This window comes from Engystomops pustulosus, chromosome 5 (genome assembly GCF_040894005.1).
Source record: "Engystomops pustulosus chromosome 5, aEngPut4.maternal, whole genome shotgun sequence".
Taxonomy (NCBI): Eukaryota; Metazoa; Chordata; class Amphibia; order Anura; family Leptodactylidae; genus Engystomops; species Engystomops pustulosus.
The window spans coordinates 3,966,573-3,993,308 of record NC_092415.1 but is presented as its reverse complement, the minus strand read 5'-3'; the positions used below and the strand labels follow the sequence as shown (position 1 = coordinate 3,993,308).

General features: G+C 51.9%; 1 protein-coding gene across 50 annotated transcripts in view; it reads right to left on the bottom strand.

The window, feature by feature from the left end:
• Positions 1-340: 340 nt before the first annotated feature.
• The window catches only part of ARHGAP39 (Rho GTPase activating protein 39), a 169,819-nt gene continuing 143,423 nt past the window's right edge, over positions 341-26,736 (bottom strand). For 2 of the 50 annotated variants that reach the window (XM_072151036.1, XM_072151039.1), the window contains 4 exons: positions 19,390-19,589; positions 18,717-18,808; positions 14,359-14,528; positions 341-12,688 (listed from right to left, as the gene is read on the bottom strand). In XM_072151036.1, coding sequence (XP_072007137.1) covers positions 12,494-12,688; positions 14,359-14,528; positions 18,717-18,808; positions 19,390-19,589 — 657 coding nt within the window. In that variant the 3' untranslated portion in view covers positions 341-12,493. The remainder of the gene's footprint in view (positions 12,689-14,358; positions 14,529-18,716; positions 18,809-19,389; positions 19,590-26,736) is intronic. The other 48 variants (XR_011855630.1, XR_011855609.1, XR_011855620.1 and 45 more) reach the window with 48 other exon arrangements.

Sequence of the window (26,736 nt, the reverse complement as noted above, 5' to 3'; positions counted from 1 at the left end):
CCACTATCATACTATACTACTACTCCACTATCATACTATTACTACTCCACTATCATACTATTACTACTACTCCACTATCATACTATACTACTACTCCACTATCATACTATTACTACTCCACTATCATACTATTACTACTCCACTATCATACTATTACTACTACTCCACTATCATCCTGTACTACTCTATTACTCTCTCATACTCCACTACAGCAGTACATTTTTACCAGAATCCTAGACAATCACTACTGATCTCTAATACTCTACTACGTTACTGTACACATGTAGTAATATTTTGGATATTTACGGACGTGGTACAGAATCACACGCAGACGCCATCCTGGTTTTAGATGCTGAAATCCGTCTTTATTCCGGTGGACGCACTGTGACATCTGCATCTACTCAATAATAATAATAATAATAATGTTAGAGCCGTCACTTCTCCAGGAGGGGGCGATACAACGGGGCGACTTGCATCAGATTCTTCTCGTCCTGACACAGAAAAATTCCCATTTCCAATTTATTTTTTGTCTTTTTTTTTTTTTTTTACAATTATGATTGTTTTTTTTTTTAATAAATAAAACAGTTGTAAAAAATAAAAATTAAATAGATTCTGTAAAAACAGTGAAAAAAAACAACAATAACAAGGCTACAAAGCGAAGCTCGATGGCCGGCGCCATGTACAACGTGGGGGAAACGGAACAGAAAGAAAAGCAACGTCCATGTAAACAATGGCCCCATCAACAATGGAGGGGGCGTGACCAGTGTACATGTATGGGGGGCGGGGTCAGAAAACTTTTGGTTATTATATATCACTGTATGGACCATGCAGGGATTGCGCTTCTTCTGTACATCGTGACAATGTATCGCTTTATATTACAACTCGCTACGTGGAGAATGAACGCTTTTCCGGGGGGGACTTCCAGTTTTCGGACCCCGTATTGCAGCAGGCGTTCACTTCCACGTAACACGTGATCACATGATCATCGGGGGGGGGGGGGGGGTGTCTGTCTGGCGTATGGTCACATGATCTGCTGTCTATCTATGGGACACGTGATGACATCACTAGCGGTAAGATGATATTTAGGGCGATTCTGTAGGACTCTCGCTGGCAGGTAAGTGGATGCTTATGATCGTGCCCTTTAAGTCTCCATGGTGACACGTGACCCCGCAGGTAACATCACGTTACATCTCACCTGAACCCCCTCCCATATCAGACGCTGCATCTTCATACAACATTTCACAGGATAAGGTTCTACCTCCTTTCACTTAGTGTCAGGCCACGTCTTATATGCTCAAGTCCCAACCAAAGCTGCAGTGCTTGCTCCTACATTATTTAGCTCTGAAGCTGCATCACCTCTATGCTGTACCTTGTTTGAGCTTCTTCATATCTCATAAACTCTAGTCACAACCAGAGCTGCAGTCAGTGTTCAGTTGGTTTCAGTAGCTGAGACACAGTCCATCTTATATACTCCAGTCACAACCAGAGCTGCAGTCAGTGTTTAGTTGGTTTCAGTAGCTGAGACACAGTCCATCTTATATACTCCAGTCACAACCAGAGCTGCAGTCAGTGTTTAGTTGGTTTCAGTAGCTGAGATACAGTCCATCTTATATACTCCAGTCACAACCAGAGCTGCAGTCAGTGTTTAGTTGGTTTCAGTAGCTGAGATACAGTCCATCTTTTATACTCCAGTCACAACCAGAGCTGCAGTCAGTGTTCTGTTGTAGTAGCTGACACAGTCCATCTTTTATACTCCAGTCACAACCAGAGCTGCAGTCGGTGTTTGGTTGCTTTCAGTACGTCTAATACTCCAGTCACAACCAGAGCTGCACTTGTAGTTCTAAGAACTCTGATAAATGTCCTTTGGGATAAGTTACAGAGCATTAGGAAGGAGCTGCTGGATGATTGTCACATGGAGACCCCGCTAGGACGTGCCCCATATGTGTGTATACATATATATATATACACAGCACAGCGGGGGCGGAGCATGTCGTGTGTTACACCGGGCGCTGACTATGAGGGGGGCACTGTCAGCAGCGGGCCCAGGACCTGAGACGTGAGGAGACTCTGATCCATCATCTCCGTCCTCTGCTCACTTCTCTCTGCTGGAAAAGACGGACAAATCCGATACCGAGACCCCCGGTGACATGCAGCGCCCCCTATAGACTGCAGTATGCCAGCGTCACTTACTAGAGGCCTAACACATAGAGGTCACACACCTATGGGGGGGTCACTGGAGGGTAAGTGATACTGGGGGTCACTAACTACAACACATGAGCAAATCCTCTGCTGTGTGACAGCTCCCCCGGCTCGTCTCATGACATCGCTCTCTCTCACTGTGAAATCTGACGCGTCTCTGCCCGAGACGACCCCCGCTGTGCCCACCCATGTTATACCCCCAGCCGCTTCCTATCCTCATGGTCTCACACACAGGACATGTGATGCGCCAGCCCCCCCCATACATGAGATATTTAATAACTAGGACCCCTCCCCCGCCAGTGAAGCTTGCCTGACATGAGCACCTGGGGCTGTGACGGGCTCCCGGAGCCTTTCCTGCAGTCCCGGTCGTCCTCTCTGATGAGAATGAGACACGACATGAGCGATGGCGCATAACACATCCCACATCACCCAAAACGCTGCAGCCCGGGGGACGCGGCCGAGGGTGCAGGTGATTCACGTCTCATCTGTCACTGTAATCAAGATCCAGATAAAGCAGAAGATTGCACCTGGGGGCGTGGCCACAGGGATGATAATTCATGGAATAACAATGTATAACGTCAGAGTATTTCCACTGCAACATTTTTTATGTTTTATTTTTTCAATTTGCACATTTTCATTGGCTGCCACCAAAGTGACCCCCGGGGCAAGGAACCAGTCACAGAAGGCGCTCTACTGACCCCTTAGTGTATCCTCTATACCCTCCACTAGATGGCAGCACAGACCTGTGCATACCCTTCTATACCACCACTAGATGGCAGCACAGACCTGTGCATACCCTTCTATACCACCACTAGATGGCAGCACAGACCTGTGCATACCCTTCTATACCACCACTAGATGGCAGCACCACAGACCTGTGCATACCCTTCTATACCACCACTAGATGGCAGCACCACAGACCTGTGCATACCCTTCTATACCACCACTAGATGGCAGCACAGACCTGTGCATACCCTTCTATACCACCACTAGATGGCACCACAGACCTGTGCATACCCTTCTATACCACCACTAGATGGCAGCACAGACCTGTACATACCCTTCTATACCACCACTAGATGGCACCACAGACCTGTGCATACCCTTCTATACCACCACTAGATGGCAGCACCACAGACCTGTGCATACCCTTCTATACCACCACTAGATGGCAGCACCAGACCTGTGCATACCCTTCTATACCCTCCACTAGATGGCAGCACCACAGACCTGTGCATACCCTTCTATACCACCACTAGATGGCAGCACCACAGACCTGTGCACACCCTTCTATACCACCACTAGATGGCAGCACCACAGACCTGTACATACCCTTCTATACCACCACTAGATGGCAGCACAGACCTGTGCATACCCTTCTATACCACCACTAGATGGCAGCACTACAGACCTGTGCATACCCTTCTATACCACCACTAGATGGCAGCACAGAACTGTGCATACCCTTCTATACCACCACTAGATGGCAGCACCACAGACCTGTGCGCACCCTTCTATACCACCACTAGATGGCAGCACAGACCTGTGCATACCCTTCTATACCACCACTAGATGGCAGCACCACAGACCTGTGCATACCCTTCTATACCACCACTAGATGGCAGCACCACAGACCTGTGCATACCCTTCTATACCACCACTAGATGGCAGCACCACAGACCTGTGCATACCCTTCTATACCACCACTAGATGGCAGCACCACAGACCTGTGCGCACCCTTCTATACCACCACTAGATGGCAGCACAGACCTGTGCATACCCTTCTATACCACCACTAGATGGCAGCACCACAGACCTGTGCACACCCTTCTATACCACCACTAGATGGCAGCACAGACCTGTGCATACCCTTCTATACCACCACTAGATGGCAGCACTACAGACCTGTGCACACCCTTCTATACCACCACTAGATGGCAGCACCACAGACCTGTGCACACCCTTCTATACCACCACTAGATGGCAGCACCACAGACCTGTGCATACCCTTCTATACCACCACTAGATGGCAGCACCACAGACCTGTGCATACCCTTCTATACCACCACTAGATGGCAGCACTACAGACCTGTGCATACCCTTCTATACCACCACTAGATGGCACCACAGACCTGTGCATACCCTTCTATACCACCACTAGATGGCAGCACAGACCTGTGCATACCCTTCTATACCACCACTAGATGGCAGCACTACAGACCTGTGCATACCCTTCTATACCACCACTAGATGGCAGCACCACAGACCTGTGCATACCCTTCTATACCACCACTAGATGGCAGCACCACAGACCTGTGCATACCCTTCTATACCACCACTAGATGGCAGCACAGACCTGTGCATACCCTTCTATACCACCACTAGATGGCAGCACAGACCAGTGCATACCCTTCTATACCACCACTAGATGGCAGCACCATAGACCTGTGCATACCCTTCTATACCACCACTAGATGGCAGCACCACAGACCTGTGCATACCCTTCTATACCACCACTAGATGGCAGCACAGACCTGTACATACCCTTCTATACCACCACTAGATGGCAGCACAGACCTGTGCATACCCTTCTATACCACCACTAGATGGCAGCACAGACCTGTGCATACCCTTCTATACCACCACTAGATGGCAGCACCACAGACCTGTGCATACCCTTCTATACCACCACTAGATGGCAGCACAGACCTGTACATACCCTTCTATACCACCACTAGATGGCAGCACCACAGACCTGTGCATACCCTTCTATACCACCACTAGATGGCAGCACCACAGACCTGTGCACACCCTTCTATACCACCACTAGATGGCAGCACCACAGACCTGTGCATACCCTTCTATACCACCACTAGATGGCAGCACAGACCTGTACATACCCTTCTATACCACCACTAGATGGCAGCACAGACCTGTGCATACCCTTCTATACCACCACTAGATGGCAGCACCACAGACCTGTACATACCCTTCTATACCACCACTAGATGGCAGCACCACAGACCTGTGCATACCCTTCTATACCACCACTAGATGGCAGCACAGACCTGTGCACACCCTTCTATACCACCACTAGATGGAACCACAGACCTGTGCATACCCTTCTATACCACCACTAGATGGCAGCACAGACCTGTGCATACCCTTCTATACCACCACTAGATGGCAGCACCACAGACCTGTGCATACCCTTCTATACCACCACTAGATGGCAGCACTACAGATCTGTGCATACCCTTCTATACCACCACTAGGTGGCAGCACAGACCTGTGCATACCCTTCTATACCACCACTAGATGGCAGCACCACAGACCTGTGCATACCCTTCTATACCACCACTAGATGGCAGCACAGACCTGTGCATACCCTTCTATACCACCACTAGATGGCAGCACTACAGACCTGTGCATACCCTTCTATACCACCACTAGATGGCAGCACCACAGACCTGTGCATACCCTTCTATACCACCACTAGATGGCAGCACCACAGACCTGTGCATACCCTTCTATACCACCACTAGATGGCAGCACAGACCTGTGCATACCCTTCTATACCACCACTAGATGGCAGCACCATAGACCTGTGCATACCCTTCTATACCACCACTAGATGGCAGCACCACAGACCTGTGCATACCCTTCTATACCACCACTAGATGGCAGCACAGACCTGTACATACCCTTCTATACCACCACTAGATGGCAGCACAGACCTGTGCATACCCTTCTATACCACCACTAGATGGCAGCACAGACCTGTGCATACCCTTCTATACCACCACTAGATGGCAGCACCACAGACCTGTGCATACCCTTCTATACCACCACTAGATGGCAGCACAGACCTGTGCATACCCTTCTATACCACCACTAGATGGCAGCACAGACCTGTACATACCCTTCTATACCACCACTAGATGGCAGCACAGACCTGTGCATACCCTTCTATACCACCACTAGATGGCAGCACCACAGACCTGTACATACCCTTCTATACCACCACTAGATGGCAGCACCACAGACCTGTGCATACCCTTCTATACCACCACTAGATGGCAGCACAGACCTGTGCACACCCTTCTATACCACCACTAGATGGAACCACAGACCTGTGCATACCCTTCTATACCACCACTAGATGGCAGCACAGACCTGTGCATACCCTTCTATACCACCACTAGATGGCAGCACCACAGACCTGTGCATACCCTTCTATACCACCACTAGATGGCAGCACCACAGACCTGTGCACACCCTTCTATACCACCACTAGATGGCAGCACAGACCTGTGCATACCCTCTATACCACCACTAGATGGCAGCACAGACCTGTGCATACCCTTCTATACCACCACTAGATGGCAGCACCACAGACCTGTGCATACCCTTCTATACCACCACTAGATGGCAGCACAGACCTGTGCATACCCTTCTATACCACCACTAGATGGCAGCACCACAGACCTGTGCATACCCTTCTATACCACCACTAGATGGCAGCACCACAGACCTGTGCATACCCTTCTATACCACCACTAGATGGCAGCACAGACCTGTGCATACCCTTCTATACCACCACTAGATGGCAGCACCACAGACCTGTGCATACCCTTCTATACCACCACTAGATGGCAGCACCACAGACCTGTGCATACCCTTCTATACCACCACTAGATGGCAGCACCACAGACCTGTGCATACCCTTCTATACCACCACTACATGGCAGCACAGACCTGTGCATACCGTTCTATACCACCACTAGATGGCAGCACCACAGACCTGTGCATACCCTTCTATACCACCACTAGATGGCAGCACCACAGACCTGTGCATACCCTTCTATACCACCACTACATGGCAGCACAGACCTGTGCATACCGTTCTATACCACCACTAGATGGCAGCACCACAGACCTGTGCATACCCTTCTATACCACCACTAGATGGCAGCACTACAGACCTGTGCATACCCTTCTATACCACCACTAGATGGCAGCACCACAGACCTGTGCATACCCTTCTATACCACCACTAGATGGCAGCACAGACCTGTGCATACCCTTCTATACCACCACTAGATGGCAGCACAGACCTGTGCATACCCTTCTATACCACCACTAGATGGCAGCACAGACCTGTGCATACCCTTCTATACCACCACTAGATGGCAGCACAGACCTGTGCATACCCTTCTATACCACCACTAGATGGCAGCACCACAGACCTGTGCATACCCTTCTATACCACCACTAGATGGCAGCACCACAGACCTGTGCACACGCTTCTATACCACCACTAGATGGCAGCACTACAGACCTGTGCATACCCTTCTATACCACCACTAGATGGCAGCACAGACCTGTGCATACCCTTCTATACCACCACTAGATGGCAGCACTACAGACCTGTGCATACCCTTCTATACCACCACTAGATGGCAGCACTACAGACCTGTGCATACCCTTCTATACCACCACTAGATGGCAGCACCAGACCTGTGCATACCCTTCTATACCACCACTAGATGGCAGCACTACAGACCTGTGCATACCCTTCTATACCACCACTAGATGGCAGCACAGACCTGTGCATACCCTTCTATACCACCACTAGATGGCAGCACCACAGACCTGTACATACCCTTCTATACCACCACTAGATGGCAGCACCACAGACCTGTGCATACCCTTCTATACCACCACTAGATGGCAGCACAGACCTGTGCACACCCTTCTATACCACCACTAGATGGCAGCACAGACCTGTACATACCCTTCTATACCACCACTAGATGGCAGCACAGACCTGTGCATACCCTTCTATACCACCACTAGATGGCAGCACCACAGACCTGTACATACCCTTCTATACCACCACTAGATGGCAGCACAGACCTGTACATACCCTTCTATACCACCACTAGATGGAACCACAGACCTGTGCATACCCTTCTATACCACCACTAGATGGCAGCACAGACCTGTGCATACCCTTCTATACCACCACTAGATGGCAGCACCACAGACCTGTGCATACCCTTCTATACCACCACTAGATGGCAGCACTACAGATCTGTGCATACCCTTCTATACCACCACTAGGTGGCAGCACAGACCTGTGCATACCCTTCTATACCACCACTAGATGGCAGCACCACAGACCTGTGCATACCCTTCTATACCACCACTAGATGGCAGCACAGACCTGTGCATACCCTTCTATACCACCACTAGATGGCAGCACTACAGACCTGTGCATACCCTTCTATACCACCACTAGATGGCAGCACCACAGACCTGTGCATACCCTTCTATACCACCACTAGATGGCAGCACCACAGACCTGTGCATACCCTTCTATACCACCACTAGATGGCAGCACCACAGACCTGTGCACACGCTTCTATACCACCACTAGATGGCAGCACTACAGACCTGTGCATACCCTTCTATACCACCACTAGATGGCAGCACAGACCTGTGCATACCCTTCTATACCACCACTAGATGGCAGCACTACAGACCTGTGCATACCCTTCTATACCACCACTAGATGGCAGCACTACAGACCTGTGCATACCCTTCTATACCACCACTAGATGGCAGCACCAGACCTGTGCATACCCTTCTATACCACCACTAGATGGCAGCACTACAGACCTGTGCATACCCTTCTATACCACCACTAGATGGCAGCACTACAGACCTGTGCATACCCTTCTATACCCTCCACTAGATGGCAGCACAGACCAGTGCATACTCTTCTATACCACCACTAGATGGCAGCACAGACCTGTGCATACCCTTCTATACCACCACTAGATGGCAGCACCACAGACCTGTGCATACCCTTCTATACCACCACTAGATGGCAGCACCACAGACCTGTACATACCCTTCTATACCACCACTAGATGGCAGCACTACAGACCTGTGCATACCCTTCTATACCACCACTAGATGGCAGCACAGACCTGTGCATACCCTTCTATACCACCACTAGATGGCAGCACCACAGACCTGTGCATACCCTTCTATACCACCACTAGATGGCAGCACAGACCTGTGCATACCCTTCTATACCACCACTAGATGGCAGCACAGACCTGTGCATACCCTTCTATACCACCACTAGATGGCAGCACAGACCTGTGCACACCCTTCTATACCACCACTAGATGGCAGCACAGACCTGTGCGCACCCTTCTATACCACCACTAGATGGCACCACAGACCTGTGCATACCCTTCTATACCACCACTAGATGGCAGCACCACAGACCTGTGCATACCCTTCTATACCACCACTAGATGGCAGCACCACAGACCTGTGCATACCCTTCTATACCACCACTAGATGGCAGCACAGACCTGTGCATACCCTTCTATACCACCACTAGATGGCAGCACAGACCAGTGCATACCCTTCTATACCACCACTAGATGGCAGCACCACAGACCTGTGCATACCCTTCTATACCACCACTAGATGGCAGCACCACAGACCTGTGCATACCCTTCTATACCACCACTAGATGGCAGCACCACAGACCTGTGCATACCCTTCTATACCACCACTAGATGGCAGCACCACAGACCTGTGCATACCCTCTATACCACCACTAGATGGCAGCACCACAGACCTGTGCATACCCTTCTATACCACCACTAGATGGCAGCACCACAGACCTGTGCATACCCTTCTATACCACCACTAGATGGCAGCACAGACCTGTGCATACCCTTCTATACCACCACTAGATGGCAGCACCACAGACCTGTGCATACCCTTCTATACCACCACTAGATGGCAGCACTACAGACCTGTGCATACCCTTCTATACCACCACTAGATGGCAGCACAGACCTGTGCATACCCTTCTATACCACCACTAGATGGCAGCACCACAGATCTGTGCATACCCTTCTATACCACCACTAGATGGCAGCACCACAGACCTGTGCATACCCTTCTATACCACCACTAGATGGCAGCACCACAGACCTGTGCACACCCTTCTATACCACCACTAGATGGCAGCACCACAGACCTGTGCATACCCTTCTATACCACCACTAGATGGCAGCACCACAGACCTGTGCATACCCTTCTATACCACCACTAGATGGCAGCACTACAGACCTGTGCACACCCTTCTATACCACCACTAGATGGCAGCACAGACCTGTACATACCCTTCTATACCACCACTAGATGGCAGCACAGACCTGTGCATACCCTTCTATACCACCACTAGATGGCAGCACCACAGACCTGTGCATACCCTTCTATACCACCACTAGATGGCAGCACAGACCTGTGCATACCCTTCTATACCACCACTAGATGGCAGCACCACAGACCTGTACATACCCTTCTATACCACCACTAGATGGCAGCACAGACCTGTGCATACCCTTCTATACCACCACTAGATGGCAGCACAGACCTGTGCATACCCTTCTATACCACCACTAGATGGCAGCACAGACCTGTGCATACCCTTCTATACCACCACTAGATGGCAGCACAGACCTGTGCATACCCTTCTATACCACCACTAGATGGCAGCACAGACCTGTGCATACCCTTCTATACCACCACTAGATGGCAGCACCACAGACCTGTGCATACCCTTCTATACCACCACTAGATGGCAGCACCACAGACCTGTGCATACCCTTCTATACCACCACTAGATGGCAGCACAGACCTGTGCATACCCTTCTATACCACCACTAGATGGCAGCACAGACCTGTGCATACCCTTCTATACCACCACTAGATGGCAGCACAGACCTGTGCATACCCTTCTATACCACCACTAGATGGCAGCACCAACCTGTGCATACCCTTCTATACCACCACTAGATGGCAGCACCACAGACCTGTGCATACCCTTCTATACCACCACTAGATGGCAGCACCACAGACCTGTACATACCCTTCTATACCACCACTAGATGGCAGCACACACCTGTGCATACCCTTCTATACCACCACTAGATGGCAGCACAGACCAGTGCATACCCTTCTATACCACCACTAGATGGCAGCACCACAGACCTGTGCATACCCTTCTATACCACCACTAGATGGCAGCACTACAGACCTGTGCATACCCTTCTATACCACCACTAGATGGCAGCACAGACCTGTGCATACCCTTCTATACCACCACTAGATGGCAGCACAGACCAGTGCATACCCTTCTATACCACCACTAGATGGCAGCACCACAGACCTGTGCATACCCTTCTATACCACCACTAGATGGCAGCAGCACAGACCAGTGCATACCCTTCTATAACACCACTAGATGGCAGCACAGACCAGTGCATACCCTTCTATACCACCACTAGATGGCAGCATAGACCTGTGCATACCCTTCTATACCACCACTAGGTGGCAGCACAGACCAGTGCATACAGACATATTTGGCATTTCTGGGACCGCAAGCAAGGTTATGTGTTGGAGCCCCCCAAATGCAAAGCTCCACTTAAATGACAGAGGGGGGGGGGGGGGAAGGACAATCTCTCCCTTCTCTGCCTTTCGTCTATACTGAGAACACCATAGAGGGGCCCCATCTGATCTCCAGGGCCAGAAGCAACTACATGGGTTGCATTATGTGTAAATCCACCCCTGTGTGCATAGCTTTCTATAGTCACCACTAGATGGCAGCATCACTGACCTGTGTGTATCTATCCGTAGCCACCACTAGGTGGCAGCGTTACCGAACTTTCTACAGTCACCACTAGGTGGCAGCATCACTGACCTGTGTGTATCTATCCGTAGCCACCACTAGGTGGCAGCGTTTCCGACCTTTGTACAGTCACCACTAGAGGGCGCATTGTTGATCCGTGTACACCTGCAGCGGGTCACTTTAGGGCCACCCTGGGGCGGCACTGATTCATATACGATATGGGAGATTATATCCTCTGATGCTTATTTTATAAGCTAATGGAGATCCCTCGTCAGGGAGCAGCCACATTATATGCGCTGCAGCGTCAGTCACAAAACAACATGCCTCACAATCTGTACACGTTACACCCTGCAGTCACAGTGTCCTGCACTCCCAGCATGCCTTGCAGGGCTGTATGCTGCACTTTGGTCCAAGGTGGAGGAGTGTGGGGTCCTTATTGCCACAGCGGATGAAGCATTCACTCCATGTGTTCTGTACAGGATGAGGAATGGGCTCTCCTGGAATCATGAGATGACAGTCGCACAATATTCCTGTATTTGCGTGTCCTGTAGGGGGCGTCACAGTCTGCTATAGAACGGCCTCCATGAAGCTTGTGTCCAGGTGCTGGATGAGGACCCGGATAAAGGACATTTCTTTCCTGGTGTTCTCAAAGATAATCCGTGGATCATCTGACTGGCAGCGGAGACAGTTTGGCGCCATCACCATGGCGAGATTGCTGACGTCCATTTTTGTGACGGCCACGTTGGCCGGCTGTACAAATACCTGCAAGACAGAGGAGAGAACCCATCACTACTGAGCCCCCAGGTGGTCCCCAGGACCCCCCCGTCCCCCGGTCTCCCTATGGCTGGGGGAAGTGCTCTGATAGATTCGGCACAGGTTTATAGTCCATGGTACCACACAATGGCCACCTACCGGCGCCCTGGTCCGTGTGGGCTGTTGGATTGTGAGGGGGCTCATAATTTATTTAATGCTGTGGATATAAAATCTATTCTAAGTTTTTTTGCTTCCTTTAAAGGGGTTTTCCCGCAAACTAAAGTTAGGCCAATCCACGGGATAAGACCTAACTTGCTGATTAGTGGGGGTCTCATTTTCATGCTCTAGGGGGGCTCAGCACTGAGACCCCCACTGATCAGTAAGTTAGGCCCTATATCCCGTGGACAGGTCCTAACTTTTGTTCATGGGAAAACCCCTTTAAAGCCCCGGGTTCCTCCTGGTGGTCCCTCACGTGACACATAGTGGGGTGCAGACGTGGTGACAGAGGATACACCCCTGTATAGCCACGTCTCCTTCCTCGTGTCAGTATTTCATACTCCGGGCCGTGTGCTGGGAATACCGAAATAACATTCCAAATGTGAAGTTGACAAAAAACACATTTGCGCCATTTCCTTGTTCTACTTTATTCTATGAGCCGGTGCGATGATGGAGAAAGCCGGCAGTGGGGCACCAAGCACGCTGCGCTGCCTATGTCAGCATTCAGAATCATTTCAGTAGCTTATATAAGTTTATTTCACATTACCTGGTTCCCTGGCAGCAGAGCACGGCGAGTCCCAGGGGGAAGGCTGGGGGCAGCTGCAGGCTGTGTTAGTTCTCTCTCCTCCACACTCATCCAGCTCCCTCCCCCTCCCTACTTCCAGACATGTGCATTGAGCAGGATAGTGATGAGAAGTCCGGCTCTTCATAGTGAGCTGGCTCATAATGCTCCGCTCACTGATATATAAATATATAATAGGGAGCCCCAGGCCAGTCACCCCACACCACTTCACTTTTAACCCAAGTTTATCGTGTTAAGGGGAGGGGGGAGGGAGCTGGTGAGCGGATTAGGGGCGGGGTTAAGTGAGCTATGATATCAATAAGGGCAGCCGGCTCCCATTGTTCACCAGCGACCCATCACTGGTGCAGCCACCAGGGGAGGGAGGGGGATGGTGTGGAGGAAGAATGCATGAGGAGACACAGGAGACCCTCGCCCACCCCAGGACTCGCCACACGCTGCAGCCACAGAGCCACGTGATGTACAGCAAACTATTATAAACTGCTGAGATAATTCACAATGCTGCAAAGACATTGTTAACCCCTTCCCATCGCAGACATTTGTTAACCTGTGTCGTACTATTACGTCCTGCTTCAGGGACCGACCTCTGATTGCAGCCCGGGGGTCCGGCGAGTGCCCCAGGGCTGCACGATCACAGGCCGGGCCCTGCACTGCGCATGCGCAGCATGAGGTACATGATATCTGTATTGTCAGATGAACAAGTGATCACAGGGTGATTCCTCAATCATCAGTATGGGTGTCCGGCACCTTATACCTGGACTGACGGCGGAGAGTAGCTGCAATATACAGCAAACACTCCCCCTGTATGGACAGAGCTCCGCCCGGGGGCCCCCTGCATACATCCTTCTCCACTACACTGTACATGGGGAATACAAGGCGTCACCTGTAGGAAGCGGATGAGGTAGCACAGCACCATCTTGTTCAGTTTGGGGAGTGAATGCACCACTTCTATGGCCGCCTCTGGGTTCTCGTAGTGGGTGATGCACTGCTCATAGAATTCATGGGGGATCAGCGGCTCCTCCAGCTCCCGGTACCACAGCTTCAGTAACGACGCTGAGAAGACACGAAACATTAGTGACACCAGGAAGGTAATGACCGGGGTGGTCATGTCATTGTAACAAACTCTCAGCTGTGAGAAGTAACACGCAGGAGCAGGATGCAAACAAGAGTATTCCATTCAGTGATAGCAAGCAGAGGTCTTAACAAATGTCTGAAACAAAGTGTAATAAAACTGCAGAACTATTTTTGTAGAGAAACAAATGAGACTGAACCATTGAGGTTCTGGAGGTCCACACATCCAGACACAAAGGGAGAACATACACTGGATGAGAGCCGGACATGCAGAGAGTCCAGTTCTGAGGAGGTCACTGGATCAGTACCGTGTGACCCCTGTGACCAGAGCTGGACTCTGTGTGTCCGTCTTTTGTGGTCCCCTCCTGCCACGCGCCCTCATGTGCAGTGTAAAGAGGTGACGCAGGATCTCCGCATTTAGCGGAGGCCCTCCTTTCTCTAGTTGCCATGGTAACAAGGTGCTGCACCGGGGACCCAGACAGCAGCAATATATTGCAGCGCACAATGTCACAGAGAACACAGGAGGAGCATCACAGAGGGTCCAGGACGAGCAGCCCCCCCCCAACACTACAGGGAGGGGCACATGGACCTTCCAGCTGATCTGCTCCAATAACAGAGCAGACCCGCACCCTCCCGATATCATCTGCATCCATCACATCAATGAGCGGGCTTCTGACCAATCAGAGCCGCCAGGGAAAGGGTAATGTGCACTCTGCCCCTCCCCCCCCAGTAATGTGCACTCTGCCCCCAGTAATGTGCCCTCTGCCCCCCCAGTAATGTGCCCTCTGCCCCCCCCAGTATTGTGCCCCCCCATTAATGTGCCCTCTACCCCCCCCATTAATGTGCACTCTACCCCCCGATTAATGTGCACTCTGCCCCCCGGTAATGTGCCCTCTGCCCCCCCCCCCAGTAATGTGCCCTCTGCCCCCACCAATGTACACTCTTCCCCCCAGTAGTGTGCATTCTGCCCCCCCCAGTAATGTACACTCTTCCCCCCAGTAGTGTGCACTCTACCCCCCGATTAATGTGCACTCTGCCCCCCAGTAATGTGCCCTCTGCCCCCCAGTAATGTGCCCTCTGCCCCCCAGTAATGTGCCCTCCGCCCCCCCAGTAATGTGCACTCTGCCTCCCCCAGTAATGTGCACTCTGCCCCCCCAGTAATGTGCACTCTGCCCCCCCAGTAATGTGCACTCTGCCCCCCCAGTAATGTGCACTCTGCCCCCCCCAGTAATGTGAACTCTGCCCCCCCCAGTAATGTGCACTCTGCCCCCCCCCAGTAATGTGAACTCTGCCCCCCCCCCAGTAATGTGCACTCTGCCCCCCCCAGTAATGTGCACTCTGCCCCCCCAGTAATGTGCACTCTGCCCCCCCCCAGTAATGTGCACTCTGCCCCCCCAGTAATGTGAACTCTGCCCCCCCCAGTAATGTGCACTCTGCCCCCCCCCAGTAATGTGAACTCTGCCCCCCCCCAGTAATGTGCACTCTGCCCCCCCCAGTAATGTGCCCTTTGCCCCCCAGTAATGTGCCCTCTGCCCCCAATAATGTATGGCCAGTATAAGGCTATGTGCAGGGGAATCTTTGCGTCCCGTTTGGTCAGGAGGAGAGGCTCGCCCTCTGTAAAGGTTTTCTACCTGTATAGGATATTATGGTACATGGGGTCAGTGACTCACCTGGTACATGGGGTCAGTGACTCACCTGGTACATGGGGTCAGTGACTCACCTGGTACATGGGGTCAGTGAGTCACCTGGTACATGGGGTCAGTGACTCACCTGGTACATGGGGTCAGTGACTCACCTGGTACATGGGGTCAGTGACTCACCTGGTACATGGGGTCAGTGACTCACCTGGTACATGGGGTCAGTGACTCACCTGGTACATGGGGTCAGTGACTCACCTGGTACATGGGGCCAGAGACTCACCTGGTACGTGGGGTCAGTGACTCACCTGGTACATGGGGCAGGTGACTCACCTGGTACATGGGGTCAGTGACTCACCTGGTACATGGGGTCAGTGACTCACCTGGTACATGGGGTCAGTGACTCACCTGGTACATGGGGCCAGAGACTCACCTGGTACATGGGGCAGGTGACTCACCTGGTACATGGGGTCAGTGACTCACCTGGTACATGGGGTCAGTGACTCACCTGGTACATGGGGTCAGTGACTCACCTGGTACATGGGGCCAGAGACTCACCTGGTACATGGGGCAGGTGACTCACCTGGTACATGGGGTCAGTGACTCACCTGGTACATGGGGCCAGAGACTCACCTGGTACATGGGGTCAGTGACTCACCTGGTACATGGGGCCAGAGACTCACCTGGTACATGGGGTCAGTGACTCACCTGGTACATGGGGTCAGTGACTCACCTGGTACATGGGGCCAGAGACTCACCTGGTACATGGGGCAGGTGACTCACCTGGTACATGGGGCAGGTGACTCACCTGGTACATGGGGTCAGTGACTCACCTGGTACATGGGGCCAGAGACTCACCTGGTACATGGGGTCAGTGACTCACCTGGTACATGGGGCCAGTGACTCACCTGGTACATGGGGTCAGTGACTCACCTGGTACATGGGGTCAGTGACTCACCTGGTACATGGGGCCAGTGACTCACCTGGTACATGGGGTCAGTGACTCACCTGGTACATGGGGTCAGTGACTCACCTGGTACATGGGGTCAGTGACTCACCTGGTACATGGGGTCAGTGAGTCACCTGGTACATGGGGTCAGTGACTCACCTGGTACATGGGGTCAGTGACTCACCTGGTACATGGGGTCAGTGACTCACCTGGTACATGGGGTCAGTGACTCACCTGGTACATGGGGTCAGTGACTCACCTGGTACATGGGGTCAGTGACTCACCTGGTACATGGGGCCAGAGACTCACCTGGTACGTGGGGTCAGTGACTCACCTGGTACATGGGGCAGGTGACTCACCTGGTACATGGGGTCAGTGACTCACCTGGTACATGGGGTCAGTGACTCACCTGGTACATGGGGTCAGTGACTCACCTGGTACATGGGGCCAGAGACTCACCTGGTACATGGGGCAGGTGACTCACCTGGTACATGGGGTCAGTGACTCACCTGGTACATGGGGTCAGTGACTCACCTGGTACATGGGGTCAGTGACTCACCTGGTACATGGGGCCAGAGACTCACCTGGTACATGGGGCAGGTGACTCACCTGGTACATGGGGTCAGTGACTCACCTGGTACATGGGGCCAGAGACTCACCTGGTACATGGGGTCAGTGACTCACCTGGTACATGGGGCCAGAGACTCACCTGGTACATGGGGTCAGTGACTCACCTGGTACATGGGGTCAGTGACTCACCTGGTACATGGGGCCAGAGACTCACCTGGTACATGGGGCAGGTGACTCACCTGGTACATGGGGCAGGTGACTCACCTGGTACATGGGGTCAGTGACTCACCTGGTACATGGGGCCAGAGACTCACCTGGTACATGGGGTCAGTGACTCACCTGGTACATGGGGCCAGTGACTCACCTGGTACATGGGGTCAGTGACTCACCTGGTACATGGGGTCAGTGACTCACCTGGTACATGGGGCCAGTGACTCACCTGGTACATGGGGTCAGTGACTCACCTGGTACATGGGGTCAGTGACTCACCTGGTACATGGGGTCAGTGACTCACCTGGTACATGGGGTCAGTGACTCACCTGGTACATGGGGCCAGTGACTCACCTGGTACATGGGGTCAGTGACTCACCTGGTACATGGGGTCAGTGACTCACCTGGTACATGGGGCCAGTGACTCACCTGGTACATGGGGCCAGTGACTCACCTGGTACATGGGGCCAGTGACTCACCTGGTACATGGGGTCAGTGACTCACCTGGTACATGGGGTCAGTGACTCACCTGGTACATGGGGCCAGTGACTCACCTGGTACATGGGGCCAGTGACTCACCTGGTACATGGGGCCAGTGACTCACCTGGTACATGGGGTCAGTGACTCACCTGGTACATGGGGTCAGTGACTCACCTGGTACATGGGGCCAGTGACTCACCTGGTACATGGGGCCAGTGACTCACCTGGTACATGGGGCCAGTGACTCACCTGGTACATGGGGCCAGTGACTCACCTGGTACATGGGGTCAGTGACTCACCTGGTACATGGGGTCAGTGACTCACCTGGTACATGGGGGTCCTCCAGGCCGGTAGGAATCTTCCACTGATCTACCTGCAGCTTCAGGGCATTTACTTCATCTATGTCTCCAGGAACCCTGAAACACGGAAGCAGATAAAAGCAGTGCGTCACAGCTCAGCACGCGGCAGCCAGCACATCCATCCTGATAGACCCATAGCTACAGGCACCGGGACTGCCGCAATCTGCTTCCATGGCCACCTTCCTAAAATCTACTTTTAAAATGATGCTAATGAGCCTGAGGTCTGGTACCTGCTGCAGCTTCACAGGCTGTTACACAGTGCAAGGAAATGCTGATGGAGCAGGAGCTCTGGTAACACCTCCAGGAGCCCTTAATACTCATTAGCATAATTTTAAAAGTTGATCATAGAAGGAAGGAGGCCATGGGTTGCAAATATAAGAAGATTCCCACATTCCTGGTCCTGGATCTAGGAGTAATGTCCCTGGTGTATCAGGATGGATTGTGATGGGAGATTTCCTTCAAGTACTCTAAAAACAAAGGGTCCGCATAGACGCCCCACCACTAAAACCACCCGCTCCAACCTCACCACATGGGGCTATTGCTGATGTGCGGTGCGGTCAGGCAGCATATAGCCCCCTATATAATGTGACCTTTGGGGTCCTACATGTTCACATATCACAGGAACCCCCAGCAGGTACCTGAAAATGCCCTCAGTTTGGTCGCCATTGAGGGCCAGCACCTCCTCGGAGAGCCGGGTCTGGACCCAGGGCAGCTGCCGGTCGGGGTATTTCTCTTTCTGCATATTCATGATCTCCTGTAAGGAGCTGCTGAACATGGAGGGGCTGAACACCGCGTTGCGGGCATGCTTGATCTCCTCCATGTTTGGTTTCTTCAGTCCCTACAAGACAAAAACAAAAAATTACTATAACAATTCAAAAACCCCGGTGACTGTACAATCATCTGCACGTCTCTCCATAACTGCGAGCTACTCATCATCACATATAGGGGGCGCCACTACTCCACAGGCGGGCACTACTCACTGATCTGCATTATGCAGAAGACCAAACCTCTGCACCAGGAGGAGACGTCTCCACTGCACAGGATCCGAGTATTACAGAGAGTCCATCCATTACTACACACAGCCACCAGCCTCCTACTACAGGGAGTAATCACCTACACATCATTACACCTGCCCTGCAGTCCTATGTAACAGCCACCAGCCTCCTACTACAGGGAGACTACCCTACACATCATTACACCTGTCCTGCAGTCCCATGTAACAACCACCAGCCTCCTACTACAGGGAGTAATCACCCACAGAGACTACCCTACACATCATTACACCTGCCCTGCAGTCCTATGTAACAGCCACCAGCCTCCTACTACAGGGAGTAATCACCTACACATCATTACACCTGCCCTGCAGTCCTATGTAACAGCCACCAGCCTCCTACTACAGGGAGACTACCCTACACATCATTACACCTGTCCTGCAGTCCCATGTAACAACCACCAGCCTCCTACTACAGGGAGACTACCCTACACATCATTACACCTGCCCTGCAGTCCCATGTAACAACCACCAGCCTCCTACTACAGGGAGACTACCCTACACATCATTACACCGGCCCTGCAGTCCCATGTAACAACCACCAGCCTCCTACTACAGGGAGACTACCCTACACATCATTACACCTGCCCTGCAGTCCTATGTAACAGCCACCAGCCTCCTACTACAGGGAGTAATCACCTACACATCATTACACCTGCCCTGCAGTCCTATGTAACAGCCACCAGCCTCCTACTACAGGGAGACTACCCTACACATCATTACACCTGTCCTGCAGTCCCATGTAACAACCACCAGCCTCCTACTACAGGGAGTAATCACCCACAGAGACTACCCTACACATCATTACACCTGCCCTGCAGTCCTATGTAACAGCCACCAGCCTCCTACTACAGGGAGTAATCACCTACACATCATTACACCTGCCCTGCAGTCCCATGTAACAGCCACCAGCCTCCTACTACCGGGAGACTACCCTACACATCATTACACCTGTCCTGCAGTCCTATGTAACAGCCACCAGCCTCCTACTACAGGGAGTAATCACCTACACATCATTACACCTGCCCTGCAGTCCCATGTAACAACCACCAGCCTCCTACTACAGGGAGTAATCACCTACACATCATTACAGCTGTCCTGCAGTCCCATGTAACAACCACCAGCCTCCTACTACAGGGAGTAATCACCTACACATCATTACACATGTCCTGCAGTCCCATGTAACAACCACCAGCCTCCTACTACAGGGAGTAATCACCTACACATCATTACACCTGTCCTGCAGTCCCATGTAACAACCACCAGCCTCCTACTACAGGGAGTAATCACCTACACATCATTACACCTGCCCTGCAGTCCCATGTAACAACCACCAGCCTCCTACTACAGGGAGACTACCCTACACATCATTACACCTGCCCTGCAGTCCCATGTAACAACCACCAGCCTCCTGCTACCGGGAGACTACCCTACACATCATTACACCTGCCCTGCAGTCCTATGTAACAACCACCAGCCTCCTGCTACAGGGAGACTACCCTACACATCATTACACCTGTCCTGCAGTCCCATGTAACAACCACCAGCCTCCTACTACAGGGAGACTACCCTACACATCATTACACCTGTCCTGCAGTCCCATGTAACAACCACCAGCCTCCTACTACAGGGAGTAATCACCTACACATCATTACACCTGCCCTGCAGTCCCATGTAACAACCACCAGCCTCCTACTACAGGGAGTAATCACCTACACATCATTACACCTGCCCTGCAGTCCCATGTAACAACCACCAGCCTCCTACTACAGGGAGTAATCACCTACACATCATTACACCTGTCCTGCAGTCCCATGTAACAACCACCAGCCTCCTACTACAGGGAGACTACCCTACACATCATTACACCTGCCCTGCAGTCCCATGTAACAACCACCAGCCTCCTACTACAGGGAGTAATCACCTACACATCATTACACCTGCCCTGCAGTCCCATGTAACAACCACCAGCCTCCTACTACAGGGAGACTACCCTACACATCATTACACCTGTCCTGCAGTCCCATGTAACAACCACCAGCCTCCTACTACAGGGAGACTACCCTACACATCATTACACCTGTCCTGCAGTCCTATGTAACAACCACCAGCCTCCTACTACAGGGAGACTACCCTACACATCATTACACCTGTCCTGCAGTCCCATGTAACAACCACCAGCCTCCTACTACAGGGAGACTACCCTACACATCATTACACCTGTCCTGCAGTCCCATGTAACAACCACCAGCCTCCTACTACAGGGAGACTACCCTACACATCATTACACCTGTCCTGCAGTCCCATGTAACAACCACCAGCCTCCTACTACAGGGAGACTACCCTACACATCATTACACCTGCCCTGCAGTCCCATGTAACAACCACCAGCCTCCTACTACAGGGAGACTACCCTACACATCATTACACCTGTCCTGCAGTCCCATGTAACAACCACCAGCCTCCTACTACAGGGAGACTACCCTACACATCATTACACCTGTCCTGCAGTCCCATGTAACAACCACCAGCCTCCTACTACAGGGAGACTACCCTACACATCATTACACCTGCCCTGCAGTCCCATGTAACAACCACCAGCCTCCTACTACAGGGAGACTACCCTACACATCATTACACCTGCCCTGCAGTCCCATGTAACAACCACCAGCCTCCTACTACAGGGAGACTACCCTACACATCATTACACCTGTCCTGCAGTCCTATGTAACAGCCACCAGCCTCCTACTACAGGGAGACTACCCTACACATCATTACACCTGTCCTGCAGTCCTATGTAAAAACCACCAGCCTCCTACTACAGGGAGACTACCCTACACATCATTAAACCTGTCCTGCAGTCCTATGTAACAACCACCAGCCTCCTACTACAGGGAGACTACCCTACACATCATTACACCTGTCCTGCAGTCCCATGTAACAACCACCAGCCTCCTACTACAGGGAGACTACCCTACACATCATTACACCTGCCCTGCAGTCCTATGTAACAACCACCAGCCTCCTACTACAGGGAGACTACCCTACACATCATTACACCTGTCCTGCAGTCCCATGTAACAACCACCAGCCTCCTACTACAGGGAGTAATCACCTACACATCATTACACCTGTCCTGCAGTCCCATGTAACAACCACCAGCCTCCTACTACAGGGAGACTACCCTACACATCATTACACCTGCCCTGCAGTCCCATGTAACAACCACCAGCCTCCTACTACAGGGAGTAATCACCTACACATCATTACACCTGTCCTGCAGTCCCATGTAACAACCACCAGCCTCCTACTACAGGGAGACTACCCTACACATCATTACACCTGCCCTGCAGTCCCATGTAACAACCACCAGCCTCCTACTACAGGGAGTAATCACCTACACATCATTACACCTGCCCTGCAGTCCCATGTAACAACCACCAGCCTCCTACTACAGGGAGACTACCCTACACATCATTACACCGGCCCTGCAGTCCCATGTAACAACCACCAGCCTCCTACTACAGGGAGACTACCCTACACATCATTACACCTGCCCTGCAGTCCCATGTAACAACCACCAGCCTCCTACTACAGGGAGACTACCCTACACATCATTACACCTGCCCTGCAGTCCCATGTAACAACCACCAGCCTCCTACTACAGGGAGTAATTACCTACACATCATTACACCTGTCCTGCAGTCCTATGTAACAACCACCAGCCTCCTACTACAGGGAGACTACCCTACACATCATTACACCTGTCCTGCAGTCCCATGTAACAACCACCAGCCTCCTACTACAGGGAGACTACCCTACACATCATTACACCTGCCCTGCAGTCCCATGTAACAACCACCAGCCTCCTACTACAGGGAGACTACCCTACACATCATTACACCTGTCCTGCAGTCCCATGTAACAACCACCAGCCTCCTACTACAGGGAGACTACCCTACACATCATTACACCGGCCCTGCAGTCCCATGTAACAACCACCAGCCTCCTACTACAGGGAGACTACCCTACACATCATTACACCTGCCCTGCAGTCCCATGTAACAACCACCAGCCTCCTACTACAGGGAGACTACCCTACACATCATTACACCTGCCCTGCAGTCCCATGTAACAACCACCAGCCTCCTACTACAGGGAGACTACCCTACACATCATTACACCTGTCCTGCAGTCCCATGTAACAACCACCAGCCTCCTACTACAGGGAGACTACCCTACACATCATTACACCTGCCCTGCAGTCCCATGTAACAACCACCAGCCTCCTACTACAGGGAGACTACCCTACACATCATTACACCTGCCCTGCAGTCCCATGTAACAACCACCAGCCTCCTACTACAGGGAGACTACCCTACACATCATTACACCGGCCCTGCAGTCCCATGTAACAACCACCAGCCTCCTACTACAGGGAGACTACCCTACACATCATTACACCTGCCCTGTAGTCCCATGTAACAACCACCAGCCTCCTACTACAGGGAGACTACCCTACACATCATTACACCTGCCCTGCAGTCCTATGTAACAACCACCAGCCTCCTACTACAGGGAGACTACCCTACACATCATTACACCTGCCCTGCAGTCCCATGTAACAACCACCAGCCTCCTACTACAGGGAGACTACCCTACACATCATTACACCTGCCCTGCAGTCCCATGTAACAACCACCAGCCTCCTACTACAGGGAGACTACCCTACACATCATTACACCTGCCCTGCAGTCCCATGTAACAACCACCAGCCTCCTACTACAGGGAGACTACCCTACACATCATTACACCTGTCCTGCAGTCCTATGTAACAGCCACCAGCCTCCTACTACAGGGAGACTACCCTACACATCATTACACCTGTCCTGCAGTCCTATGTAAAAACCACCAGCCTCCTACTACAGGGAGACTACCCTACACATCATTACACCTGTCCTGCAGTCCTATGTAACAACCACCAGCCTCCTACTACAGGGAGACTACCCTACACATCATTACACCTGTCCTGCAGTCCCATGTAACAACCACCAGCCTCCTACTACAGGGAGACTACCCTACACATCATTACACCTGCCCTGCAGTCCTATGTAACAACCACCAGCCTCCTACTACAGGGAGACTACCCTACACATCATTACACCTGTCCTGCAGTCCCATGTAACAACCACCAGCCTCCTACTACAGGGAGTAATCACCTACACATCATTACACCTGTCCTGCAGTCCCATGTAACAACCACCAGCCTCCTACTACAGGGAGACTACCCTACACATCATTACACCTGCCCTGCAGTCCCATGTAACAACCACCAGCCTCCTACTACAGGGAGTAATCACCTACACATCATTACACCTGCCCTGCAGTCCCATGTAACAACCACCAGCCTCCTACTACAGGGAGACTACCCTACACATCATTACACCTGCCCTGCAGTCCCATGTAACAACCACCAGCCTCCTACTACAGGGAGACTACCCTACACATCATTACACCTGCCCTGCAGTCCCATGTAACAACCACCAGCCTCCTACTACAGGGAGTAATCACCTACACATCATTACACCTGTCCTGCAGTCCCATGTAACAACCACCAGCCTCCTACTACAGGGAGACTACCCTACACATCATTACACCTGCCCTGCAGTCCCATGTAACAACCACCAGCCTCCTACTACAGGGAGACTACCCTACACATCATTACACCTGTCCTGCAGTCCCATGTAACAACCACCAGCCTCCTACTACAGGGAGACTACCCTACACATCATTACACCTGTCCTGCAGTCCCATGTAACAACCACCAGCCTCCTACTACAGGGAGACTACCCTACACATCATTACACCTGCCCTGCAGTCCCATGTAACAACCACCAGCCTCCTACTACAGGGAGACTACCCTACACATCATTACACCTGCCCTGCAGTCCCATGTAACAACCACCAGCCTCCTACTACAGGGAGACTACCCTACACATCATTACACCTGCCCTGCAGTCCCATGTAACAACCACCAGCCTCCTACTACAGGGAGACTACCCTACACATCATTACACCTGCCCTGCAGTCCCATGTAACAACCACCAGCCTCCTACTACAGGGAGACTACCCTACACATCATTACACCTGCCCTGCAGTCCCATGTAACAACCACCAGCCTCCTACTACAGGGAGACTACCCTACACATCATTACACCTGCCCTGCAGTCCCATGTAACAACCACCAGCCTCCTACTACAGGGAGACTACCCTACACATCATTACACCTGCCCTGCAGTCCCATGTAACAACCACCAGCCTCCTACTACAGGGAGACTACCCTACACATCATTACACCTGTCCTGCAGTCCTATGTAACAGCCACCAGCCTCCTACTACAGGGAGACTACCCTACACATCATTACACCTGTCCTGCAGTCCTATGTAACAGCCACCAGCCTCCTACTACAGGGAGACTACCCTACACATCATTACACCTGTCCTGCAGTCCTATGTAAAAACCACCAGCCTCCTACTACAGGGAGACTACCCTACACATCATTACACCTGTCCTGCAGTCCTATGTAACAACCACCAGCCTCCTACTACAGGGAGACTACCCTACACATCATTACACCTGTCCTGCAGTCCCATGTAACAACCACCAGCCTCCTACTACAGGGAGACTACCCTACACATCATTACACCTGCCCTGCAGTCCTATGTAACAACCACCAGCCTCCTACTACAGGGAGACTACCCTACACATCATTACACCTGTCCTGCAGTCCCATGTAACAACCACCAGCCTCCTACTACAGGGAGTAATCACCTACACATCATTACACCTGTCCTGCAGTCCCATGTAACAACCACCAGCCTCCTACTACAGGGAGACTACCCTACACATCATTACACCTGCCCTGCAGTCCCA